Source organism: Lissotriton helveticus, chromosome 7 (genome assembly GCF_964261635.1).
Source record: "Lissotriton helveticus chromosome 7, aLisHel1.1, whole genome shotgun sequence".
NCBI classification, from domain to species: Eukaryota; Metazoa; Chordata; class Amphibia; order Caudata; family Salamandridae; genus Lissotriton; species Lissotriton helveticus.
Genome location: NC_136068.1, coordinates 437,177,643 through 437,201,782, shown reverse-complemented (window position 1 = coordinate 437,201,782; position 24,140 = coordinate 437,177,643). Strand labels below are relative to the sequence as shown.

General features: G+C 48.7%; 1 protein-coding gene across 2 annotated transcripts in view; it reads right to left on the bottom strand.

The window, feature by feature from the left end:
• The window catches only part of LOC144768561 (sulfotransferase 1C1-like), a 284,323-nt gene that overhangs the window by 67,017 nt on the left and 193,166 nt on the right, over positions 1–24,140 (bottom strand). For both annotated transcript variants that reach the window (XM_078652333.1, XM_078652334.1), the window contains one exon: positions 19,030–19,156. In XM_078652333.1, the coding sequence (XP_078508459.1) occupies positions 19,030–19,156 (127 nt within the window). The remainder of the gene's footprint in view (positions 1–19,029; positions 19,157–24,140) is intronic.

The following is a 24,140-nucleotide window of genomic DNA, read 5'->3' as shown; positions in this document are numbered from 1 at the left end:
CCATGAGTCGGAGCCGCTCCACCACGTGGGCGCGCAGCCCCAAGGTTCTCCGGCGTGGGACTCCTCCTCCGGCCCGGTGCGTCGTCCCTCGAGCTCCTTCCGAGGCTCCAGTCGCGCCCCGCCAGCCTCTTCACACACCGGGTCCCCACTCCAGGGACAAGGCTCACCCCCGGCGGGTCGGCAAGTCTCGGGGGCGGGGCTCGGCAGCGAGCGGCGAGTGCTCCTCCTGCACGCCGGTTGCCGCGTCAGGCGTGGCCGGCCCCTTGGGTACCAGAGGCCGGTGCTTCGCAGGCCTCAGCTCGTCCCCGCTCCAAACTCCGTCTCTGGCCTCCGCACAGCTCTCCGACGGGTCCGGACGGCACCCCCAAGCTGCCAGTGACCTCCGCTGCTCGTGCAACGCCGAAAGGAACGGCCTGGACCCCGCTATTCGTTGCTTTGTAGAGTCGGCGTCGGAGAGGCTCTCAGAAGCGTCCTACTCCGATGCCATCTTGGCCACGCCCCCCGAGTGGCCTTTTTTTTTTGGATGTTATGCGTAGGATGGGCATGCCTGCAATGTTTGTGGCGACTGTTGAATTGCTGTACACAGCTCCCGCTGCTCGCATTCGCCTTAATGGCACCGTCACCGATAGGTTTACTCTATCCAGAGGTACGCGACAGGGATGCCCCCTGTCCCCCTTACTTTTTATACTGGCCATGGAACCCCTGGTCCGTCACTTTCAAGAGCAGCATCTGCACAGGGGGCTCCAGTTCCGCACTGGGCCTCTTCTGGTGTCGCTCTACGCAGATGACGTGGTTCTCTATGTCCGTACCCCTGAGTCCAACCTGCAACCTTTGCTTTCGGAAATTGAGCGATTTGGGGATTATTCTGGTCTAAAGGTTAATTGGCACAAATCGCAGCTGTTCCCTCTCACCAACGCCACGGCGAGATGGCCTTGCTCCCACCCGCTGGAGTGGTGCGAGGACTCAGTCAAATACTTAGGGATACATATCCACTTGGATACTACGTCCATTATCCGCCTGAACTATGGCCGTGCCCTTGATTTTTTAGAAGACAACACTGATCGCTGGCTCCGCCTTCCGTTATCGATGGCTGGGCGCATAGCAATAGTAAAAATGGTGGTTCTGCCCCGGTTTTTACATCTGTTCAATAACATCCCCATCCCTTTAAAGCAGGTTTTTTTCACCCAATTGCGCACAGCCCTACTCAGACTGGTTTGGGGGGGGAAACGCCCTCGCCTCGCCTGGAGCACGCTGACACTGCCTTACGAGAGGGGCGGATTTGGGGTGTCGGACTTCCACATATACTACCTGGTGGCCCAATGCTCTTACTCCCACCCCTGGTACCACCCAGATGCCAAGATTCAACATTTAAAACCTGAAGCAGACGCAGCGCTCCCTGTGTCGCTGGATGCCGTGCTTCCCAAAGGCATCCCCCGCGACCCTCACGACATACTCCCTCTCACTACTACGACTTGGGCTTGGGACAAACTCAGACGCTTGCTGCGCGTAGACATACTGTACTCCCCAGCCCTCCCACTTCCCAGCCCACATTGGCTCCCCATTACGGGCGAGACATTGATTAGTCGAACACTTGCTAAGTACCATCTGCACACTATGGGTGACTTATTCCCGGACGGCCACGCTCTTTCTATTTCCGAAGACCCCCGCTTCACCGACCGCACTTTTATGGACACGTTTGTGTTCGCAAGACTGAGGGCACTGTTGCGGGCTACATTCCCCACTTTCCCGTTGCCGCCCACAGACACTCTGGCTCTTACATACATCATCCAGACCTCTTCAGGGGCCCACGTTGTGTCCAAGCTATACAAACTCTGCCTGTCCTCCCTTCCAGTGTCAGACGAGGCGGTGCGGGCCGCATGGGAACTGGACCTGGGCATCCAGATAACTGACGACCAGTGGGGCGCATGCTGTGCCATGACCAGGGAAGTTTCTATGAACAGCAGACACAAACTTATACATTTTAAATTCCTTCGTAGGCTGTATCACACACCCGCGCTGGCTCACAGAATCGACCCGAGTCGTCCCCATACTTGTCCTAAATGTAATGCCCCCCAGGCCGACTTAGCTCATCTTGCCTGGACTTGCCCGAAGCTGCACTCTTATTGGGTTGACATACACGACACACTGGGTGCGATCTTGGGGCTGTCCCTATCGGTCCTTCCAGAAATTGCACTGATGGGATATATGTCCAAATTCCCCCACACGCTCCGCAAATTGGCGTCTATCTGCTTCCTTCTGGCCAAGAGAGAGGTCGCGCTGCCATGGTGCTCGAAACGCGCTCCCTCAGTTGCCACTTGGCTTAGGAGCGTGGCATTCTGCAATGTAAATAGTGTGGAGTATTCTGACCAACTCCCGGCCTCCTCCCGCCCTACAGACATCTGGGGTCCGTACCGCCAATACATTTCACGGAAAACGCTAGAGGCTCCCTCCCAGTCCCTGCATCCCAACAATCCGACCGGAGTAGGTTAGACCTTGGGTCCCGCATTCCACACTTCCACACTGGTTGTGCATCTGCGACTGTTGGCCACTACCTTTTTGGTGTGGAGACGGGGCCTGCTGGGCGGTGACCCGATGCTGTTCCTGAAACTGGGGTCTTCGGGCCTGTACATGGGTATGTCCCATCCACGCTCACGCGGCCTACCATTCAGCTCTTTCCGACGACTCGGCACTATACGAACTCATGCTGCTGGTCCAACTCCTTCCTGGGTGGAAGGGTTCCGGGTATACATTTATTGTGATGTGGTCATTGGCTAGGATGCCACTTAATGTGATACTGATAGCTTTACTGTACTAGTCTTGCACTCTACTTATCATTTTGTTGTCCTTTTTTTTATTTTTTCTTTGTTTCCTGACCTATTGGAATTGTGTAATTTTTGTTTAGGTTGCTTTATTAGAAAATGTTTTTTTCTACTGTAACAGTTTTCATGCTGCATGGTGCAACCCAGATGTCTGTCTTACGTACTCATCACTTTGCGGATTAGGCTGCATGTCAATCTTACGTACAGACTCTGTAACATGGCATTGTTTTTTCTACATATGAAACTGTGGTTTGCAACATCTGCCTCAATAAAATGTTTAAAAAAAAACAAAAAAATCTAAACAAAACAAACGCCATTACTGTTTTTTGTATTTGTAGTCAAATCAATACAGCCGTAATGAAGGACTAAACAATGTACACTAAAGACTCCTATTTCTACCTGAATTAATCTCTTTTATTTCTTATTTTTCAAGGGAAAAGTTTTGAATTTTTGAGAAACATTTACAATTTTTCAAATTTCAACACAAATATCATATTAAAACATACACCTATAGAAATTTCAAATCTGTCATCCAAACCTCTCAATCTCTCTCACTCTACTCTCAATCCTCAATTACCTTTTTGCAACACTCACATATTCATGCACTCCTTTCACAATTATCTTTTTCTATTTACAATACAAATACAGTTGAATCTTTTTCAGAACAAAGCCATAGAAGAAATAGAATCAAAATTTCAACATTTTATGCTTGATTCAAGCTTGATTTTGACATTCTTATGGCTACAAATGGTCTACGCGTTTCGAACTCTATGTTGGTAGTAGAGTTCTCTTCAGGACCAAAAAGCTGCAAAACAAAAACAAGCAGGATTTGTTTTCTGACCCTTTCTTGTTCGCAAAAAGCTGTTTACCTCCATATGCCTCTGAATCTACTCTTACCGTCTCTTGATGTGGGCTCAATCCACGCGGCGTTAGACACTATATCATAAGACAAAATCGAGAGAACACAGCCAGAATCATAAGTGTGAATGCACCTAACACTAGTTCACCAATCTACTATACGCAAAAAATTTGCACTTACATAAGTCTTTATTTTGTGTATGCCCACAAATGTCACTAGAGTCTTCTTTGTGTCTGCAACGCCTGGGGGAATATGTCGACAGTCATGAATATTCACTCTAGTTAGATGGTGCTTTAAAATTACATGCGCGCTCTGCAGGTCTTGTCTTTTTTACATAAGAAATCTGGAGAACCTGTGCAGAAACGGACGACTTAGAGTTAGCTGCTAACATTAGACAACAACTGCGTGATACCGAATAAATGCGTGGTGGTGTTTCATTACCTGTCGCAAGGTTGGTAGCGCACCGGCATTCTGTACGGGCGTCTCTTCGTGTCGAAATCCTTTGATGCGGAAGGGTCGCGTGTACTTGAAATGGCTTCCTGTAGCCGAGGATTCTGGAAATTGTAGTTGTATGTGTTGTGGCCTGTGTGCCACATGCGCAGCGCCCCTGCCGCTGCGCGCTAATGAGGGGACACGGGACACGCTTTTCGGTCTCCGCGTGGTCCGGACTAGTTCCGTGACCACGCCTCCTTTATTTATACCAAGCGCGGGCGTGACGTATCACGTCCGCGCTAATGCACTGCTGCGTGCGCAACAACTAGACTGCGTCTAAGCAGTCTTCGAACATTACACTCCTTTCAACCTTTATTAAAACAAAAACCATAACAAAAGTCCAAATCACATTCGCTTGCTTCACCCGGGCATGTTAGAGTCAAAATGTGGCCGGCAGGCCTGTTACCAGTATGACGATCAGGAGCACCGGTCTCAGCCTACTGCAAAGTCCGCCAGCTGCGAAGAGGGGGCTGGGTTCCTCCTCAGTCCATAGCCCGCAGCTTCACCTCGGAACAGGACTCTTCGTGGGACATGTGGTCACGCTGGAGTTTGCGACAGTCCGTCGACTGAGGGATGAGGACTCTCAGCGCTCGGTGTTCCAGACGCTGGTGAGCTCACTGTAGACTGACCTCCGTCATTCTCTTGCTCACTCACTGAGGAATGAGTGTCGGGGGTTGTCGGGCTTGTCATCGCTCTGTCCGGTTCCTGGCTGGGTTGGTCTTCGGATGTGGCGGAGGCCCGTTTGAAGAAGGACACATTGCGGGTCACCGTTTCTCCATCCCGTTGAGCAGTAATCATCGTGCCAGTCCGACGCGTGACTGTCCAAGGTCTGGGTTCGAACGGGAGCCTGAACTTGCTTCCTGGATATCGATCTCTTACATAGACTCGATCTCTTTCCCCTATGGATGACTCCTTGGCTCGGCATCTGAAACTGGCATATTCGTTTGAACGTCTTCTGTTAAGCAGGGTTTGCCGGGGGTTAGCGCCATTTGGGGTCCAGGTGTGGTGATGGGGAATGGTGTCCCGGACTAATCTCCCCATTGTGGACGGCCCCGGGGCCACCGTGGTTGTGCGATGGGGCGTGAGCCGTTATTCTCTCAGGAACGTGTATATCGCTTTCTCCAGCGATGTCTCTTCCGCATGGGCAATTCGGATTACTTTATTTAATGTCCTCATAAACCTCTCCACTTCACCGTTGGCTTGAGGCCATCTGGGGGTGATTTTCCTGTGCCGTATTCCCCACTCCTGGAGATAGTCGGCAAACTCTTGACTCTGGAATGGCGGGCCATTGTCGGTCTTGACCTGCTCGAAAATGCCATGGGTGGCGATAATTTTCTCAAATTTCGCCGTTACTTCTTTTGCTGCCAGTGATGTTATTATTTCCACTTCAGGATACTTGGTCAGGTCGTCAATGACAACTAGCATGTAGCGGCCATCCGGTAGATGTCCGAAGTCAGCGCTGACTTGTTCCCAAGGTGTCGTCGGGTTTTCTTCAGTGGCAACTGGGGGTGGTGGTTCAGGTGGACCGGCCGCTTGGCACCAGCGGCAATCCTTGACCATTTGTTCAACTTTCGGGTCCATTTCTGGGAACCACACTTTTGCTCTAAGTCTGCTTTTCGTTTTCACCATTCCCTGGTGGCCCCGGTGAGCTAGTTCGACCGCTTGTTGAGTTAAACTCGTGGGCATAACAATTCTGGGTCCTCTGAGGAGGCATCCTTGACTGTCCACAGATAATTCATCTCTGACTTTGAGGATGGTTTCCAGTGCACGCTTGGCCTCAGGAGTTCTCTGTTGTAGTGAAGCTTGGAGTGTTTTCCAATTGTTCTGTTGTATGGCCGCTATCGCGAGCTGTAGAACTTCATCACTGCGGGTGGCTTCTACGATCATGTCGATGCTCATGGGTAGGGGTCTTGACCGTTCCAGGATGATTCTCACGTATTCCTCCGTCTCTTCAGCATCTTCCTTTTCTTGGGTGGTTGCTGCTCTCGGATGTCTGGAGAGGTAGTCAGCGGGATTGGTTGCACCTGGCTTGAACTCCAGCTTGTAATCATATTCTTGAAGTTGCAGGATCCACTTTTCGATTCTAGGTGGAGGTTTGGATACCGATCCTTTGAATAGGGGTAGCAGGGGCTTATGGTCAGTGGAGACGGTGAATGGGTGTCCGTACACGTATACATGGAAATGCCTGCAGGCCCAGTGGATGGCAATGGCCTCTCTCTCTATTTGGGAGTAGCGTTGTTCGGTCTCTGTCAGTGACCGGCTTGCATAGGCTATGGGTGCCCAATCCTCACCTCCTTGGTTCTGTGTTAGCACTGCTCCCAGTCCATACAGGCTAGCGTCTACCGCTATGTTGGTTTCCTTAGTCGGGTCGAAGTATGAGAGGGTTGTGTTGGCCGACAGGGCCGCCTTCGTGGCCTGAAATGCATCCTCTTGTTCGTCCCCCCACTGCCAGGGGGTGGTGGTTTTGGTGAGCTCCCGTAGTGGTCTGGTGATGTTTGACAGGTCGGGGATGAACCGCCCACAGAAGTTCACCATCCCCAGGAAGCTCCGAACTTCCGATGTATTGGTGGGCGCCGGGGCTGCTTGTACGTCTCTCACTTTTTCAGGGTCGGGGGCCACTCCTTTGTCGGAGAATGTGTATCCAAAAAAACTGATTCGGTTCTGTAGGAATTGACACTTTTCCCGATGAAGAGTTAGGCCTGATTCCTTGATTCTTTGTAGTACGCTTCGGAGCCTCTGGTGGTGTTCTTCCACGGTGTTAGCGTATATCAGCAGGTCATGGCTGACGTTTAGGACCCCTGTGATTCCGCTTAGGACTTCTCGAGTTGTATTCTGGAAGACTTCTGTGGCGCTTGATATCCCGAAATTAAGTCGTCGATAACGCCGGAGTCCCACATGAGTAGAAAATGTGGTGATATACCTGGAGTCCGGGTGCAATGTTAACTGATGGTAACCTGATCTTAGGTCCATTTTGGAGAACCATTTAGCTCCATTGAGCTCACCGAGGATGTCATCTATGGTCGGTGTTAGATGTCTCTCTCTTCTCACCGCTGCGTTGGGCAGGCGCATGTCGACGCATATGCGGACTTGTCCTGGTTGTTTGGGCTTCCGCGCTACGACGATCGGCGACACCCAAGGGGTGGGTCCACTGACCTTCTCAATTATGCCTTGTCTTTCGAGTTCTTCTAGTTCTTGCTCCACCTTTTTCCTTAGGTGGAACGCTATACGTCTGTGCCGAAGAGCCACGGGCTGAATGGATCGGTCAATGTGTAGCGAAACTTCTTTTCCGCGGAGACAGCCAATGCCCTTGAAGGTGTCTTCGAACTCTTCGAGGATCGTGTCCAACTCTTCTTCCAACACCGCCATAGCGAATGATATCAGGTGTAGTTCTTCCGCCGTTTGGCCGCTGAGTAGCATCCCGCTGCCTTCTTTGGTGACGTAGATGGTCGAAGGCGTCCTTTGGTCTTGATGTTGTATCTCCGTTTGGAAGCACCCAATTAGTGGTATAGGTGTCTTTTGACCATAGGCAAAAACTCTAATCTTGGCTGGTTTCAGGGTCGGCTTGTTTCTCAGTTGGTTGTAGACGTTAGCTGCCATGAGTTCGATCGAGGCCCCTGTGTCGATTGTCGCCTTCACCTCTTGGTGCAGTATTGTCAACCTGCACTTTGGAAGTCTCCGTTTCTTCCTCTGCGGCTGGTCTATGGCGAACACATAGTGCACAGAGTAGTTGTTCGCGTCGTCATCCATGTCTTCGCTCTCAGGGTCTTCCCGTACAGCATGAGCGGCCTCAGGTTTTGGTTTGGATGATCTGCAAACGGATGCGAAGTGGTTCATGCGTCCGCATGACCCGCATTTCCTCCCTCGCGCTGGGCAGTCTTGCGCCCGATGCTGCGCACCTCCACAGTACCCACAGTCTTGTCGGCGGTCCGGCGGTCTTCCTCTTCCAGTAGGGCGCTGTTTCGGCCGCACCACGTTGACATGCTCCGCTACATGGACCTGCTCCGTCTTGACTTGTCTGTGGAGCGCTGCTTCCATGTGGGATGCTCTCGCCTGGGACAACTCCTTTGAGCGGCCTAGTTTCAACATGTCCGCTAAGGGTTTACCATCTTCTTGGAGGATTTTCACCCTCAGGTCAGAGGAGTAGCAGCCTTGGATGATTTGGCCGCGAATTTCTTCCTGCTCGTCGCGGAATCCGCACGTGCTCGCTAGCTCTTTCAGGCGCCCATGGAATGCGTCGAGGGATTCTTCAGCGTTTTGACGTGCCTGTCTGAAAATGAAACGCTCATAGTCCTTACTTTGCATGGGTTCGAAATGAGCGTTGAGCGCGGTGAGTAGCGTGAGGTAGGTGTGGGGGGTGGCTTCCACCAGGGTCTTATAGATCCGATAAATTGCCTTCCCACCAAGATGAAGGAGTAGCGCTCTGCGCCTTTCTCTCCCAGTACCAGCTCCCTCAAAGTAAAACTGAAGTCTTTCCACCCAGTCCTTCCACCTCGGGGCCAGGGAAGCCGGTGCACCATCGACCGTGAATGGCTCAATGGGCGGAATGTTCGCCATGGTGAGGGGGGGGGCCTCTTTACGCCTTGGGTACGTGGGGCGCAGGAACTGCCGGCCGGGTGTGGCTCACCGTGCAGGCCACACAAAATGGTGGTAATGTGTATTTTCTTGACCGCTGCCAACAGTGGGGCCGATGTGACGGGCAATTCAGGGCTGTGCTGCCCTCCTACCTCAGAGATGGGGAGGATGTGGGAGGAGAGGAAAATGTCCAGTGCGCTCGCGGCGCCAGCGTCACTATCCAGAAGTCGGGCTCCACGTGTGGATGTCAGCTGGGCCCGCCTGGGCCTGGAGCGCCGAGGGTAGACTGCAGGAGGAAGTGATCAGTGCTTCTGGCACTGCATGGGCTCGTTAGGCCCTCGTCGCCATTGTTGTGGCCTGTGTGCCACATGCGCAGCGCCCCTGCCGCTGCGCGCTAATGAGGGGACACGGGACACGCTTTTCGGTCTCCGCGTGGTCCGGACTAGTTCCGTGACCACGCCTCCTTTATTTATACCAAGCGCGGGCGTGACGTATCACGTCCGCGCTAACGCACTGCTGCGTGCGCAACAACTAGACTGCGTCTAAGCAGTCTTCGAACATTACAGTATGCTCCGTTTTTTTCTTACAATGTTAAACAATGAGTCAAAAAGGGGGGCAGTCTCGTACCAACCGAATTGGTTTGTGAAAAATGAACAAAGTTGAACACATTCCATAACATTTTTTCATTATTTACGATCTCCAATTTGCAGTATGGTTTGTACCTTCTGTTATACCCTGCACAATGATGATTGGGATTTGTAGTATGAGGGTGATTGCTTAAGGACACGGGCGGTTTAGGTGCATTAACACTTATGTTTCTGGCTGTGTTCTCTCGATTTTGTCTTGTGATATAGTGTCTAACGTCGGGTGGATTGAGTCCACATCAAGAGAAGGTAAGAGTAGATTCAGAGGCAAATGGAGGTAAAACAGCTTTTTGCGAGCAAGAAAGGGTCAGAAAACAAATCCTGCTTGTTTTTGTTTTGCAGATTTTTGGTCCTGAAGAGAACTCTGCTACCAACATAGAGTTAGTAACTCGTAGACCATTTGTAGCCATACGAATGTCAAAATCAAGCATAACATGTTGAAATTTTGATTCTATTTCTTCTATGGTATTGTTCTAAGAAAGATTCAACTGTATTTGTATTGTAAATAGAAAAAGATAATTGTGAAAGGAGTGCATGAATGTGTGAGTGTTGCAAAAGGGTAATTGAGGATTGAGAGTAGAGTGAGAGAGATTGAGAGGTTTGGATGACAAATTTGAAATTTGTATATGTGTATGTTTTAATATTATATTTGTGTTGAAATTTGAAAAATTGTAAATGTTTCTCAAAAATTAAAAAACTTTTCCTTTGAAAAATAAGAAATAAAAGAGAATAATTAAGACAGAAAAATGAGTCTTTAGCGTATGTTGTTTAGTCCTTCATTACATCTGTATTGATTTGACTACCAATACAAAAAACAGTACTGGCGTTTGTTTTGTTTAGATTCAGGTCAGTGGCTTGGCCTTACTGTTGCGAGTCCGAACCCAGTGGTGTTAATAGTATGAGATAATTAAGCATTGAGGGCCGGCCCCGGAGCCTACAGTTTGTTCAACGTTAATGATGTGTGAAGACTTAATAAAGTAAACAGAAGCAAGTCGCCAACCTATTTTGAGTCAGAGCATATTTTGGTCTGGTCAGAGCAGCACACTCACTGCCAGTGCAATTGCTGCTTAAATGCATCTCCTTGAAGAGTGTGCCTCTTGGGGTTGGTTGAGGGTGCTATAATGCAAGACTTATGCATTTTAGTCCGGTGATGCAGATATCAGCCCTAAAATGTGTTGGTCTAACCCTCGATTCAGGGTACATGGCAGGGCAGCCCTAAACAAACAGCAGTGGGTTACTTACATGTGACTAAGGGCCTCATTTTGAGTCTGGAGGTCCACTGACTGCCAGACTCATGGGGGCAGGCCGATGGTGCTCTTCTGATCAACCTATTACAATTAGGGCAGTCAGACCGCTATTGCCCCGCCACAGCTGCCAGGGAACCACTGTGTCCTGGCAGTGTTGCAGCAGTCAGAATGCCACAATATGTTTGGTGGGACCACCGTGGTCCAGCCAAGCATATTACATGTTTCCTGTCTGCCACGGTTTGCATGGCAGTTCCTCTTCCCAGAAAACCAAGGCAGAGAGGAAACAAAGTTGTGCCTCTGCGCCATGGGGTGCATGCAGGGGGACACGTAATGTGCCCCCCTGTGTGCATGCATCCGAGTTCCTGCACGGCATGGACTTTTCAGCCCATGCACTGCAGAAACTGTTTTTGGCGTTCCTATTGCGGTGCCCATTTTCAGGGCACTGCCATGGATACGTAAACAAAAAAGCCTGTCAGACAAGAGAATTACTTGTAAACTGGTGGCTGGCTCAACCATGGGTTTGGTGGTGCTGCAGCGGAGTAGACCCGGCGCCGCACCGCCAAACTTGTAATCGGACCCTTAGTGTGTCTTTGAACTTATGTCTATGCCTAATGCATGGCAACTCACCATCTTGTATGCCTAATGCATGGCAACTCACCATCTTGGATGCCTAATGCATGGCAACTCACCATCTTAGATGCCACCCTTCACATGGTTTAAGAAATTCTTTATCAACTCAAGTGCTGCCGTTTTGGAGCTCTGTGATGTATCCAAGCATCTGGACAATACCATCAATTCAATGCAACCTCTGGAATTTACAACTTAATCTCCACTGTTTATCTGTGAGACACACTGGTTTTCCCTACTGCACCCCTCCTGGCTCCTGCTGGTTGCAAGAGTCATCATCATGACTATGTTTAGAGCATTAGGCCTCAGGGTTACCTCTCCTGAGGCGTGAGCCGGGCGATAGATTAGCGTTCTACTGTTAGTGACTCAATAAAGTTCTGGCATTTGCACTGTTTCAGCCGCTTATTGTGCACAATTCTGTTTTTTAAACCTTCGTTTTTTACTGCTGCGCCACTTTTTGATCTGACTAGTAAAATTGCATCTAATTTACTGTGACACATTATTTGTACAGTCATCACTTACTGCCCTTTACTTTGAGGCTTAGTAGTGGTCCCCAGAGGCCGGTTCTCACTCTGTGGAGCCGATCCGCCATCTTGGGTGAATCAAGGTGAGCAGTCTAGGCTCTTCCGGCTCTCACACGTGAGCCCGGATCTCATTGCATAAAATCCGAGGCCAGAACGAGCGCGCACTGTTACCTCTTCTGAGGCGTGAGCCGGGAGATAGACTAGCGTTCTACTGTTAGTGACTCAATTAAGTTCTGGCATTTACACTGTTTCAGCTGCTTATTTTGCACAATTCTGTTTTTTAAAACTTTGTTTTTTACTACTGCGTCGTTTTTAGATCTGACTAGTAAAATTGCACCTAATTTACTGTAACACATTATTTGTACAGTCATCCCTTACTGTTCTTTACCTTGAGGCTTAGTAGCGGTCCCCGGAGGCCGGTGCTCACTCCGTGGTGCCGATATGCCATCTTGGGTGAGTCAAGGTGAGCAGTCTAGGCTCTCCCTGCTCTCACACCTGATCCCTGTTAGTGCTCTCATTGTGTAAATCATGAGGCTGGAGCGAGCGCTCAGTGGGCGCTCCGCTGGCGTGCCAAAAGCGCGCCAAAGGCAAGCCCGTCTGCGCCCATCCACGCCCCGGGAGCGCCCAGCGCCAGTCATGCTGCCCAGCATATGTGTGAGCATCAGGATGGTCGGAGGTCCTTCAGTCGTAAGGAACTTTTGACGCTTGATAACACCAAGTGCAAGGGGGAGGGATCAGTGGGCTGTCCTACACAGTTTTTATAGGACTTGTCCCACGTGCCAATTTCGTTTCCATACTAAACTGTCAGCCTCTGCTTCTTGAATTGAGAGGGAGAATCTGATTTGAGACGCGCTTATTAACTCCCGCTCTTTGGTGAAATATACTCCGGACATCTATGAGCTCCTCTCTGATGAATATCTAGATGTTCTATTTATAACTGAAACCTGGCTTAATGAACACTGTGCCCCCGTGGTCGAGCTGGCCATTCCTGCGGGCTATAAATTGTGAGAGCAGATCGTAAAATTGGGAAAGGGGGCGGGCTTGCAGTGGTGTTCAGGGACACTTGGGCCTTCTCTAGCAAGCCATCTGTGGGGGTAGTGGATGGGGAGGCCCTTGATTTCACCATTGCTATGTCCCCCCATTACACGCTGGGTGGTACTTTAGTTTAACCCCCCCCTGGTCCTTCCGGAACATTTCCGAAAGCCCTGGATGATGTCATTGTTCCCCGTGCCCTTCGCTTCTCATGTTACCTCCTCTTGGGCGATTTCAACATCCATTTAGATTGCCCGGAGGCTCCTGATTCCAGAGAATTAATGGATTTGTTTGATCTGGCACAACTGACTCAGTGGATCAAGTCTCCCTCTCTCAAGGACGGACATACACTTGATCTAGTGTGTTCCAACTTTGCCATGTCCGTTACTGACCCCCTCCAGGTCACTTGGTCTGATCATTATCTGATCCGGTTCTCCTGGACAATAGGGAAACCCCCTGGCCTGCCAGCCATGGCCCAAAGTAAGCCGGTTCGGAAGATTGATATTCCAGCCCTTTCTAAAGCCCTCTTACTCTTGCGCCCGCCGGCAGCCTATGGTGTTGAAGGTGCGGTAGAGAGTTTTACCACCTGGATCAGCCAAGGGGCTGACTCTGCCTCAAAACTCCGGCCAAATAAACGACCGGGACTATTTCCACCTAAACCCTGGTACTCGGACTCTCTTAGAGTGCTCAAATTGGGCTGTAAAAAACTTGAACAATGCTGGTGTCTGGAGTATTGCCCCCTGGCCAAATCCGCTCTTCGCAAAGCCCAGAGCAACTACTATGCAGCCGTTAGGGAGGCGAAGAGTAGTTTTTATGTGGAGTGGATTGCTAAGGCCAACAACAATAGCAAGGAGATTTTCTCCATTGTTAGAAGCTTCTTGACTCCTTGTGCTGAACAGTCAGCCCTTCCAGCCTCAACGCAATTGTGTGAGGAGCTGTCTTCTATTTTTATTGAAAAAATACAGACTATCCAAGACAGCCTGGGGACGGGTTCCCGGGAGTCAAGGGATATTTTTCCTCTGCCCCCTGCAGTCCCCACACCCTCAGCGCCTCCATTTATGTAGTTCATGCCCATAGTTGGGTCTGATTCATTGGCCATTCTCAAATCTCTCAAGTCGGGCTCTCCGACTGACCCTTGCCCAGCTAGAGTTCTGGCTGGGGTTGCTGAGGTGGTTTATCCCGAGGTTACCACGATTATTAATCTATCCCTACAGACTGCTACTGTACCCTTGACTTGGAAACAGGCTAAGCTTCTGCCACTGTTAAAAAAAAACCTCCTTGGATCCGCTTAAACTTGCCAGCTATCGTCCCATCTCTCTCCTCCCGGCACTGTCTAAGGTTTGCAAAAAGGTGGGTTTTCGTCAGCTTGAGGCCTATGTCATCCGGTGTTCTTCACCTGTCGCAATCCGGCTTTAGGGCATCATATGTCACCGAGACTGCACTGGTGGAAATGGCTGAGGCGATTAGGGAATGTCTGGACGCAGGTGGCAGAGCAGCGCTGGTGTAACTTGATCTCTCTGCCGCCTTCGATAGAGTGCCCCACCAATTACTTCTTACCAGACTCTCAGACATTGGCATTGTTGGCCCCACTTGGGATTGGCTGAAATCTTTTCTTGAAGAACGCACCCAGCAGGTCTGGATGCCACCTTTCTCATCGGCTGCCAGGAAAAGATCCACAGGAGTCCCACAGGGTTCTACTCTGAGCCTTTTGCTTTTTAATATCTACTTGACACCGTTGATCTTTCTGGCAGAGGAACTGGGAGCAAAAATAATAGCGTATGCAGACGACACCTAGCTCCTATTTACCTGGAAAGATTCTGACTTGTCGACCGAATCTGCCCAGAAATGTCTTGCGTCGGTGTTTCAGTGGCTTGCACTTGCCCAACTGAAGTGCAACTAGGATAAGTCAGAGATCCTTCTGTACGGTCAGTTCCCGCCTGCCTTTAGAAAAACTCTGTGGCCACCTGACTTCTCTCAACCTAACTCTGAGGGTGCCCCAGCAAAGATCTTGGGAGTACGGTTTGGAGAAGACCTTCAGTTTTCAGTGCAAATCAAGAAACTCACCGGAGTGTGCTTTGGCACTCTTAAATCTCTAAGTAGATTCTTACCCCTGCTTCCTGGGCTAGCTAAGGAAATGGTCACCCGGGCTTATTCTTTCTCGCATTGATTATGCCAATGCCCTGTACATTGGCATTCCGGGCTATCTGGTAAAAAAATTGCAGACCATTCAGAATGCCACGGCTAGACTTCTGTGCAACATCTCTAGAAGATCAAGCATAAGACAGCATCTTCGAGATCTACGCTGGCCCACAGAGTGCAATTCAAAGCTCTCACTCTGGACCAACGCACCTTAGGAAGCGCTTTGTTTACTATGCTCCCAGCAGGTCTCTGCGGTCAGCCCCCCAACGCCGGATGGTGATTCCCAGATTCCATAGGATGCGGCTTGGAGGTCAGTCTCTCTCCGTGAAAACAGCCACAAGATGGAACTCCCTACCCCTGGATTTACGATATATTCAGGACTCAGGTTGCTTAAAAAACAACTTAAAACTTTCCTCTTTAACCAGCTGGTTTAATCTCCTTGCTCCTCAGGTCACGGTAATTTTGCGCGCCAGGATACTCACGAGTAATTGTGCGCGATATAAAACTATTATAAAATAACATAACATAACATTCCCCACAGCATAACTGAATAAGCAGGTACCACTTTGCATATTCTCAATGATCTCATACATTCATGCAAGTTAAGTCACTCAGTATATTCTCCCTGTAAATAACTAGTCTAGTCCATATCTTATTTGAGGGTGGGAACAGGCTGCTTACACTGCTTAATTTGTAAAAGTATACATCTTGGGCTCAGTTTCTCTCAGAAGCCTGCTGCCAAAGGTGCTGAATGTATGATTTTCCTAGTACCAAGGCTGTCTAGTTTTGATTACACCTGATGTCTCTTTCATCCACTCCCATCCACTCTCTGTCTCTTTAACTCACTCTTCAGGCTTCATTTTCATCCCTACTGTCTTCCTTTGTCACAGTTATTTCAAGTTTCCCTTTCTTCTTCTTTCATCCTTTACTGCCTGTTTGTTGTTATGGATGTAGGAAAGTGCCCCTCTACCACTTTTAGCTCAAATTCTGATGGTTATGACTCTGAAAGTGCACTGGAGCCTGCTGCCCCAGCCCCATTGCCAGTGCTCTCTCCCTAAAACTGTTATGTGCAAATTATGAACCCCAATTGAAGAGGACTTTAACCCCCTTAAAAGTCCCTGGTCTATGGCACCAGAGGTACCCAGGACATGGGTGGTAAAGGGGTCCCCAGGACTTGTAGCACTGTTTGTGCCACCCAGATTAACCCAAGTAAACTACCGACCGCAGGGCTTCCATTACAGACAGTGTAAATTGCTCCATTTCAACTTTGTCAATGCACTGCTTTTAAAATTTGCCTGTCACCCCTAAGTAAGGCCTCCTGAGTCCAAGAGGCAGGGTGCATTCTATTAAAGGTGTGGGCATGTAAGTACAAGCTTATATGTCCCTATAGTGGCCTTTATCATTAAAGTACTCTATAAGTGCTAGGCAGTCCATAGAATAACATGTGCTGGCACGCAATCAAATTCGAAGTTGGCAGCTCAATTATGTTACCGCCTAAATATGTTGTGTTTGGTATCAAACAACATGCCCCATTACCCCTGACATGAATCTTGTGTCGATGGCGATGTGGCATGCATCCAGGTGGCTGCCTTAGAGGTTGCACACCTGGTTGTCCCAGCATTAGGAACAAAACCCTGAGCAGAAAGGAGTTCACACCCCCTCCCTCTCAGGATGGCTAGTGAAGTAGCATATCAAGGTGGTGGGTTTCAAAAGCCACACTGCCTCTTATATGCACCAGGTCTGCCTCCCATAGGAGGAAACAACCTTCCCCGAGTCCCAGACACATTTGCTCCTGGACAGGGAAATTAGGTATGCAGGAGGCATACAAAGTCAGAGGGCCAGCCACACCTCTAGGGTGGACTGCCTGGTCTACACAGACTTCTGCCAGGTGGTAGAAATAGTGAGTTCTAGGTAGAATAAGTCACCTACACCCATGGATGTGGTCACTTCAGAGGTGGACTAGCAGTCCATTGTCTAATTGCTACCACGCCCCTAACTCCCCTAAATCAAGGATTTAAGGGACCCCCTAGATACCAGAATCTCCATTCTGAATCAACCTGCATCGAAGAAGAAAAAGAAGAGCTCTGTGTTTGGGGCAACAGTACTTGCACACATTAAAAGAGGAATACTGTGCACCTGCGGTAATGCTCCTGGAACTGCCTGATTGAGCTTTTTCGTAGGCTAACTCTCAGTTCCACCAGACAGAGGGACCCATGTGAGAGCCTGAAACATCCTCAGACTGCCCTTGACTAGTGGCACTAGTCCCCTGAAAACTGCAGGTAAAACAATGCTCCAGACCTGAAGAATCTCTGGCTATCTGGCCCTTAGAGGGATCGCCCAAATCCAGATGGTCTAGTGCATTGTGAGAAGTGTAGTGCTGCCTTTTTACGAAAGTACAAGCAACTACCATATTCCCTGGCAAACCTGATGTTGAAGTACTTTTCAACAAAGTTTACGCTGCCAAGGTTTGTTGGTCACCAGTACGGCTAACGACCCCTGCACTCAATGCCGCACCCCGAGGGAACTCCATCCAACCTGCGACCGACATCAGTAACAACCCCTTAGTTATGTTTTTGCATCTTGTTCCCCTGAGCACCATGTAAGCAGTAAAAAGCAGCTCTTACCTGTGTCCTGTTCAGCACCACGGGGAGCCAGGACAACACTGCACCCGGGCGACACAGGCCAGGGAAAATTGAACTGATTGTCATGGGTTAGATCTAGGACCTGCTCACCTTAACCTTGCTTGGGTTCCATGCAACTCAACTTGCAAGTGACTGTTATTCACTACCACTTTTTCCTATTGACTGCAATGCAAAAGATCTGCAGTAAGGCTGTGATTTATTAGTCTTCTAAAATCCATCACTCCGCTTGTATGTATCCGTTCATGTTTGTTTTGGTGTCTAAATTTAGATAAAAATACACTTAGGGGCCTATTATGATATCGCTCGGAAAGTTTAGGTTGGAGGCTTTCTGACTGAGATCATCGGTTTCATTTCCGACCGGCTGATTACAATACAGCCTGTCGGTATTGAAACCAGCCTGTCATTCCGGCTGGATTCTGACGGGCTCAAGGTGCCCGTCGGCCAGTTGGAAACCGGCCCGTAATGCCAATGGACATCATTTCTGCTGTTGGGATTACGATGCGCGGTATCCTACAAGCTTTCCATGTAGGGCTGTCCGACATGGAAAGTTTATCGGAAAGCATGTTTGGGGGCCCACTCTGTGGCCTCCGGTTTGGGTTTGAGGTTGAATCCTGCACTGCGTGGAAGGCAACCTGAGGTGCCTGGCACCCGGTGCAGAGATGAACGCAACCTCACATTTCCCTATGGGAACTTGTGATACGGTAGGTTTACGGGCGTAAGACATGCTCCCATAGGGAAATGTGGGAATGCAACTGAATTAGGCTGTCATGACCACCGACTGGAGGTCGGTCAGTCTCCTTTCCACCGCGGTATCTGACCAACATTGTATTAAGCCACTTTATTTTCATAAATTGGTATCAGATTTCTATCTAATCATGCCAATTACTTATCGTCCAGGTTGGTACTCTTAAATGCTTAACACATTCAACTAGAAAAGGCTGACAGCTCTTTACCACTCTATTAGCTAAGGATTTATTCTTGTGAATTGAAGGACCATCTTTGAGGTCTGGGAGAATTTTGCATGCTGAAGCTTAACTGGCATCACCACATAATACTTCCCCTACCTAAAATGGGTCAAAATCACAAAAATGAGTGCCATTGGGCCCCACCTACAACCACTGACTCAAATTAGGAACTGGCTGCTTCAATGCTATGTCTCCTGTACAAGTATTACATATCCCTTTAGGGTGCACCATTTGTTAGCACTAATCCTACCACAAAGTCACTTTTTCCTAAACCTGAGTAACTGAGGTGCAGCAAAACAGTGTCTTCCTCGCAATCAGGGAACCTGGTGGTATAGCCATTGCCTTGTGAAGCTTGGCTACCAACGCATCGCCTCAAACACTCGCACACATACTGCCATGCGTTCAAAGGAAGACTCATGGAGTAAGCAGGGGCAGGGACTCATCTGATGCACTTTGAAATAACTTACGCTTTCCATCCATGAAGTTCTGGAGGTACTGCTCCCACTGGCCAGGCTCAGGCTGCAAATTGAAAATCTTTTCAAAAAAGTAGAAGGAGACAACGCTGTCCTTGGGATTTCTGGCTATGTAAATTACCTGATGGTGAAAAATTGAAAGAGAGGGTAGAGGCATCATGAATCCCTTAGTACCACAAACTAGTGTGAGGAACAAAAGTGATGGTTTGCTTCTTTTTTTTAACACAATTGTACTGCATTTTAGTGATTCATACCTATTGCATACGTCACAACAGGATACAACAGTCAAAAGTACAGACAGTGATACAGTAGGTATGTTTACACACAAAGCACGTTGTAAATTTCTCAGGCAAAGTAACAGGTGAAATGGCATGTAGAAATGTTGCTAGTAATATAAAGTATCAGAGGCTTGGAGTAAGGTTGACCTGACATATGTATGGGTCTACTTAATGCAAAAAAATATATATAACACATAGAATGCCATAATATCATTCTACCCTCCCTCCTCTTACCCAAACTCATTATTGCCTGCATATACATGTATGCATAGGTGGTGTGCCGTGGAGTAGAAAAATCTGTACCGGGATGGAACTCATATGTCTATGTCTACATATTCTATAGGGATGCGGTCTAGGTGTTTTGCTGCAGCTAGAATGACATGCCAAAACATATGGCTGGTGGTGGTGAAGATGATACTAGGTTTGCAAAGCGTCGGCAGGGCTCACTACAGACTATCGGTCCTCAGCAATGGAGGAAGAGACAGTCAAGGGTTAGCACATTCCCAGGGCTGAGTAAGGGACAAGTAAACGCAGGGATTATTCCTTAGCTGCTTCTGGGGCTCTAAATGATTCAAGCAGTGCATCCATTCTATGACTATGGGGCATTTCCATAAACCACAATACTCTTCCCTACACAGTGCACAGCTTTCAGCCATGCTCCACCGCAGAACCTTTCACGCTACTAGCGGGCAAGGGGTACAAAAGGGGATTTCAAGCATTTTGTGATGAAGTGATTTGCCAAAAAGTCAGCAAAGTGTGCCAACACTCTGGAGCCCTGAGACCTAGACCCAGAATGCAGTGTTCGGGCATCCTTCCAGTGGTCAGACTTCGCCAATTCCGATAGGGCTGTATGACTAGCCGCTAAATAAGAAGAAAGATAGTGACAAGCCCATAGCAGGTGTGTTAGGGTCGCTTCCTATGTGTGACGATGTGGACAGGCAATGGAGGTGGTACGTATAATGGAGTGAAGTTTTTGCAGCATAAGGTGGACCCTGTGAAACATGGAAAACTGTATACATTTGAAACAGGTTTGCAGGAAGTTTTTACTGGAGTATTCGATGAGAAAGGCCCATTCCTTATCATGGAGACTATGTTAGAGATCTTCCTCCCAGTTTGTCCGTAAGGAGGCCAAGGAAACTGTCAGGTGTGTACGCAGGCCCCGATCTAGCCATCTAATTAGGGGGCTCCCATGGTCCATAGAATTAATCGCTTGCACAAATTCATGAGTGACTGCTTCGGAGCCATTTGGAGCCCAGTGTTTACGAACATAGCGTACGATGCTGACATGCGTTAAAGAAAGTGTTTTCGGGAGGCCATGTGTCTGAGTAAATTCCTGGTGGGTCATGAGGGTATGATCTTCAAAGAGTGCAGAAAATGTTGTGACCCCGGCCTGTTCCCAGGGCCACAATCTCCTCTCCGTCAAAGTACCCAAGGATGTTTGGAGACCCCTGAGAGGGAGTTCAGAGAATAATGCACATGAGGGGCAGAGTAATGCAGGGTAATCTTCCAGTGTGCCAGAGCCAGGTGCAGTAAAAGAGTACATGGTAAAGGTGTGCTGGCGTCAGGACAGATCAGGCGGTGCACCTTACCCTTGTTGTGCATGTGTTGTGTATAAACAATTTCAGTCAGGTTATGACAGCTAACCATTATAATAGCCATTGCAGCTGCCCCACCAAGTAGTAGGCCTTGAAGTCTGGGGCACCTATGCCACCGCTGTCGGGGGCAGCTGCATCATGGGCAAACTAACCCTGCACCATCAGGGCCCAACATCAGATCAATTAATAAGGAATTTATCAGTTCAAAAAAACGTTTCAGGCACTACCATTTGATTGATTGATTGATTGATTGATTGATTGACTACCACTGGCAAGTTGACAAATTGGCACAGCAGTTGGGGTAACACATAACCATTTTGGGCAGAGTCAGTTGTCCTGCCACCAATAGAGGCAAAGTAAACCAAAAACCTATTTGTGATTTATTGAAGCGATGGTCTCTAAGAGATTTCCATCAAACAGATCTTTGGCTTCATGAAGAAATATGAAATCGATACTATAAATTGTTGTCATAATGTATCCAATATATATCTGCTACTTCGATAGAAGCCCCCTTGTAAATACACTCGACCCATGTACATCTTAAGAATCGGGCCCGAATTGAACAAACGCCATCTTGGTTTCATTTACCGAGGCCTCTTTCGTTAGTAAGGAAGACACGTGACATGCTGCTGAGAGGAGAGTCTGAAAGGTCGGCCTGGGCTATGAACAGAGCATTGATTCTAACTTAGGAAACTCAAGGTCACATCTGCTCTTTCTTGTAGGATGAGCACATTCTTGCAGGCGCCATGCCTGTACTCCCATGCACCAGAACGAAAGGGAGGCACCTTTACTGACCTACCCCCCGGAATATCTTTAGCAGAGTTTCGAACCAATCTATTGTGCCTTATATGGGTTTTCCTGTTGGTGTGTCAAGAACTGGTTCTTTTCCATGTACGGGGTTTCCATGAGGTATGTCGAAAGTATATATGCACTGTTTTGAACGTGATCCAGCAGTCTCCTCTGAACACCTTTACGAGCTGTGACCAGAGGGAGGCTCCCCTATATAGGGCGCTTTGCAAAATAAACGATTGAACCTTTTCCATTGCCGACTGATTTATGTATGGTAAATGAGGTATATGGGCTATTGGTAAGTATAGCTCTATGGTATATTTTTGCAGTACTTCATTCACTGTATATTTGTATACCGAGATACCGGAAAGTTTGGGGCGCTATCTGTAGTCAACCAGACCATTTTGTTAAAAGCACCTGTAAAGGAGAAAGCATAAGATTTATTGTAATTGAGCCGGAGGCCAGACAAGTCACCAAATGAGGAGAGAAGTTTGGAGATCGCTGTTAGGTCTGGAGAGAGATCTCATAGATATAATGCCATGTCTTTGGCATATAACGATATGGCATACAACATTGGGCCTTGTGGGATACCCTATCCATGTGCAGCCCGTCAAATTTGTTGCACCAAAGGTTCTAGTGCAAGCACAAAGAGCAGTGGTGAGAGCGGACATCCCTGTCTGGTGCTACTGAACACCCAATACTAAGATGAGATATGTGTTCCCATTGTAGCTCTCGCAGTGGGATGAGTGTATAAAAGTTTGACCCGGCGTATGTAGGTAGGATGTATTTGAAATGCACTAATGCAGCAAACTTGATATCTCAGCCCAAGGTGTCAAAGGCCTGTTGCACGGAGGATTCGAGAGAACAGCTGTATATTAAATGAGGTGTTTCAATGTGGAACAAAACTAAGGGTGGGCGGCAAATTCAGCTCCGCCAGCGGAGTTCACTCAGTTTTTGTCACTCCGCACTCTGCTTGGGAGGTGGAGTTTGGCAAAAAGTCTGTCTACGCCACACAGTGGAGTTGCACCCACCACTAGTTATACTAAACATGTAAAATAATGCACATTTAATAACATCTTAACAAATAGTGACTCGTCAATGAGCGAGACCTTTCTCTATGTGCCAAAAGTAAGAGCCCCGGAGTGAGTGCATGTGTAGAACTGGAGCCAAAGCTTAACTAGCCCCTGTGAGTCACATCCTTACCATTTAATTGCAGCCCAAGTCACATGATGATGTAACGCCCCGGCCCTCTCTGCTACGAGCTCTCCTCCTTCCCGGAACCTCCCCTCCCCTTCCTACCCTGCCACCCTCCTCTTGGGCCTAGTGCTGCCGCTGGGGTGAAGTCATCATTTAAAAATGGCAGGGATGCAGCGAGGCGGCTGCAAGGCAAAACAACCTCCAGCCAAGTTCCAGGCTAACTTGGGGACCTGGCACTGCATGTCGCCCTTTGAGACGTGTAAACAACAGACAAGGTATCAGAGCTGCCTATGAGAGGGCCCGGGCAGCTGTCTGCGAGATCACAGCAAAGTAATTAAAAAAACACAAGCAACTCTGAGTCCTGTCACTGATTTACTGAGTTTGATCAAAAAATGGGACAAGAAGAAAAGATTAGAAGAATTTAAAAAAAGAAAAAACATATCCAGGTGTTTCAAGAACACAGGAAAGAGAACTAGCAGACCATGCAGAGGGGTGGGACAGGGATGTCAACAGGTGGGCTCTCACTTGTGATTACCTGAGAGTATGAATGCATGCGCATTTCATCATAAAATATCAAACATTAAAGTAGGGGTGGGCGAGTGTAGCAACTTTGCGGAATTCCGTGTAGGGCAGCTCTGCAAGCTCCACCCACCCTTAAAACAAATTGCGTTGACCTGTGTGTATCAAATGTGGGAGCAGCGGGAGCAAGCGTAGCACTAATACCTTGCTCAAGATTTTATATTCAGTTCAGGGATATAGGCCTGTAAGAGGTCATATCCTCTGGGGGTCGACTTGGCTTTAAAACCGGCCGTAACACAAGCTCCTATTGAGGGAAAGGAGGTGCAGTTCATCCCTGCACCCCATGACAGGTGCCACAAGGTGCCTGCCACAAGGTGCAGGGATCAACAGGGGTGCCCCCTCGGCCACCAAACAGAGGCCATGCACCAAAGGGGGCCCTGCTGGGGGCCCCCAAACATGCTTTCCAACATGGTTTCCAAGTAGGAGAGGCCGGCTTGGAATCCATGTCGGAAAACGTGCATCGTAATCTCAAGGGCGGAAAGGCCCACCCTTGAGATTATTAGCCGGCTTTTGACTGGCCAGTTTCCTTTGCGACCGTCTCCATCCTAATGAGGAGTCGGAAAGGAACCCGCGCGGCCCATTACAATGCGGCCCTGAAGGCTCCGACCGCAGGTTGGAGCTTATACGGGCCGCATCATAATCGTCCCCATAATACTTAATATATATA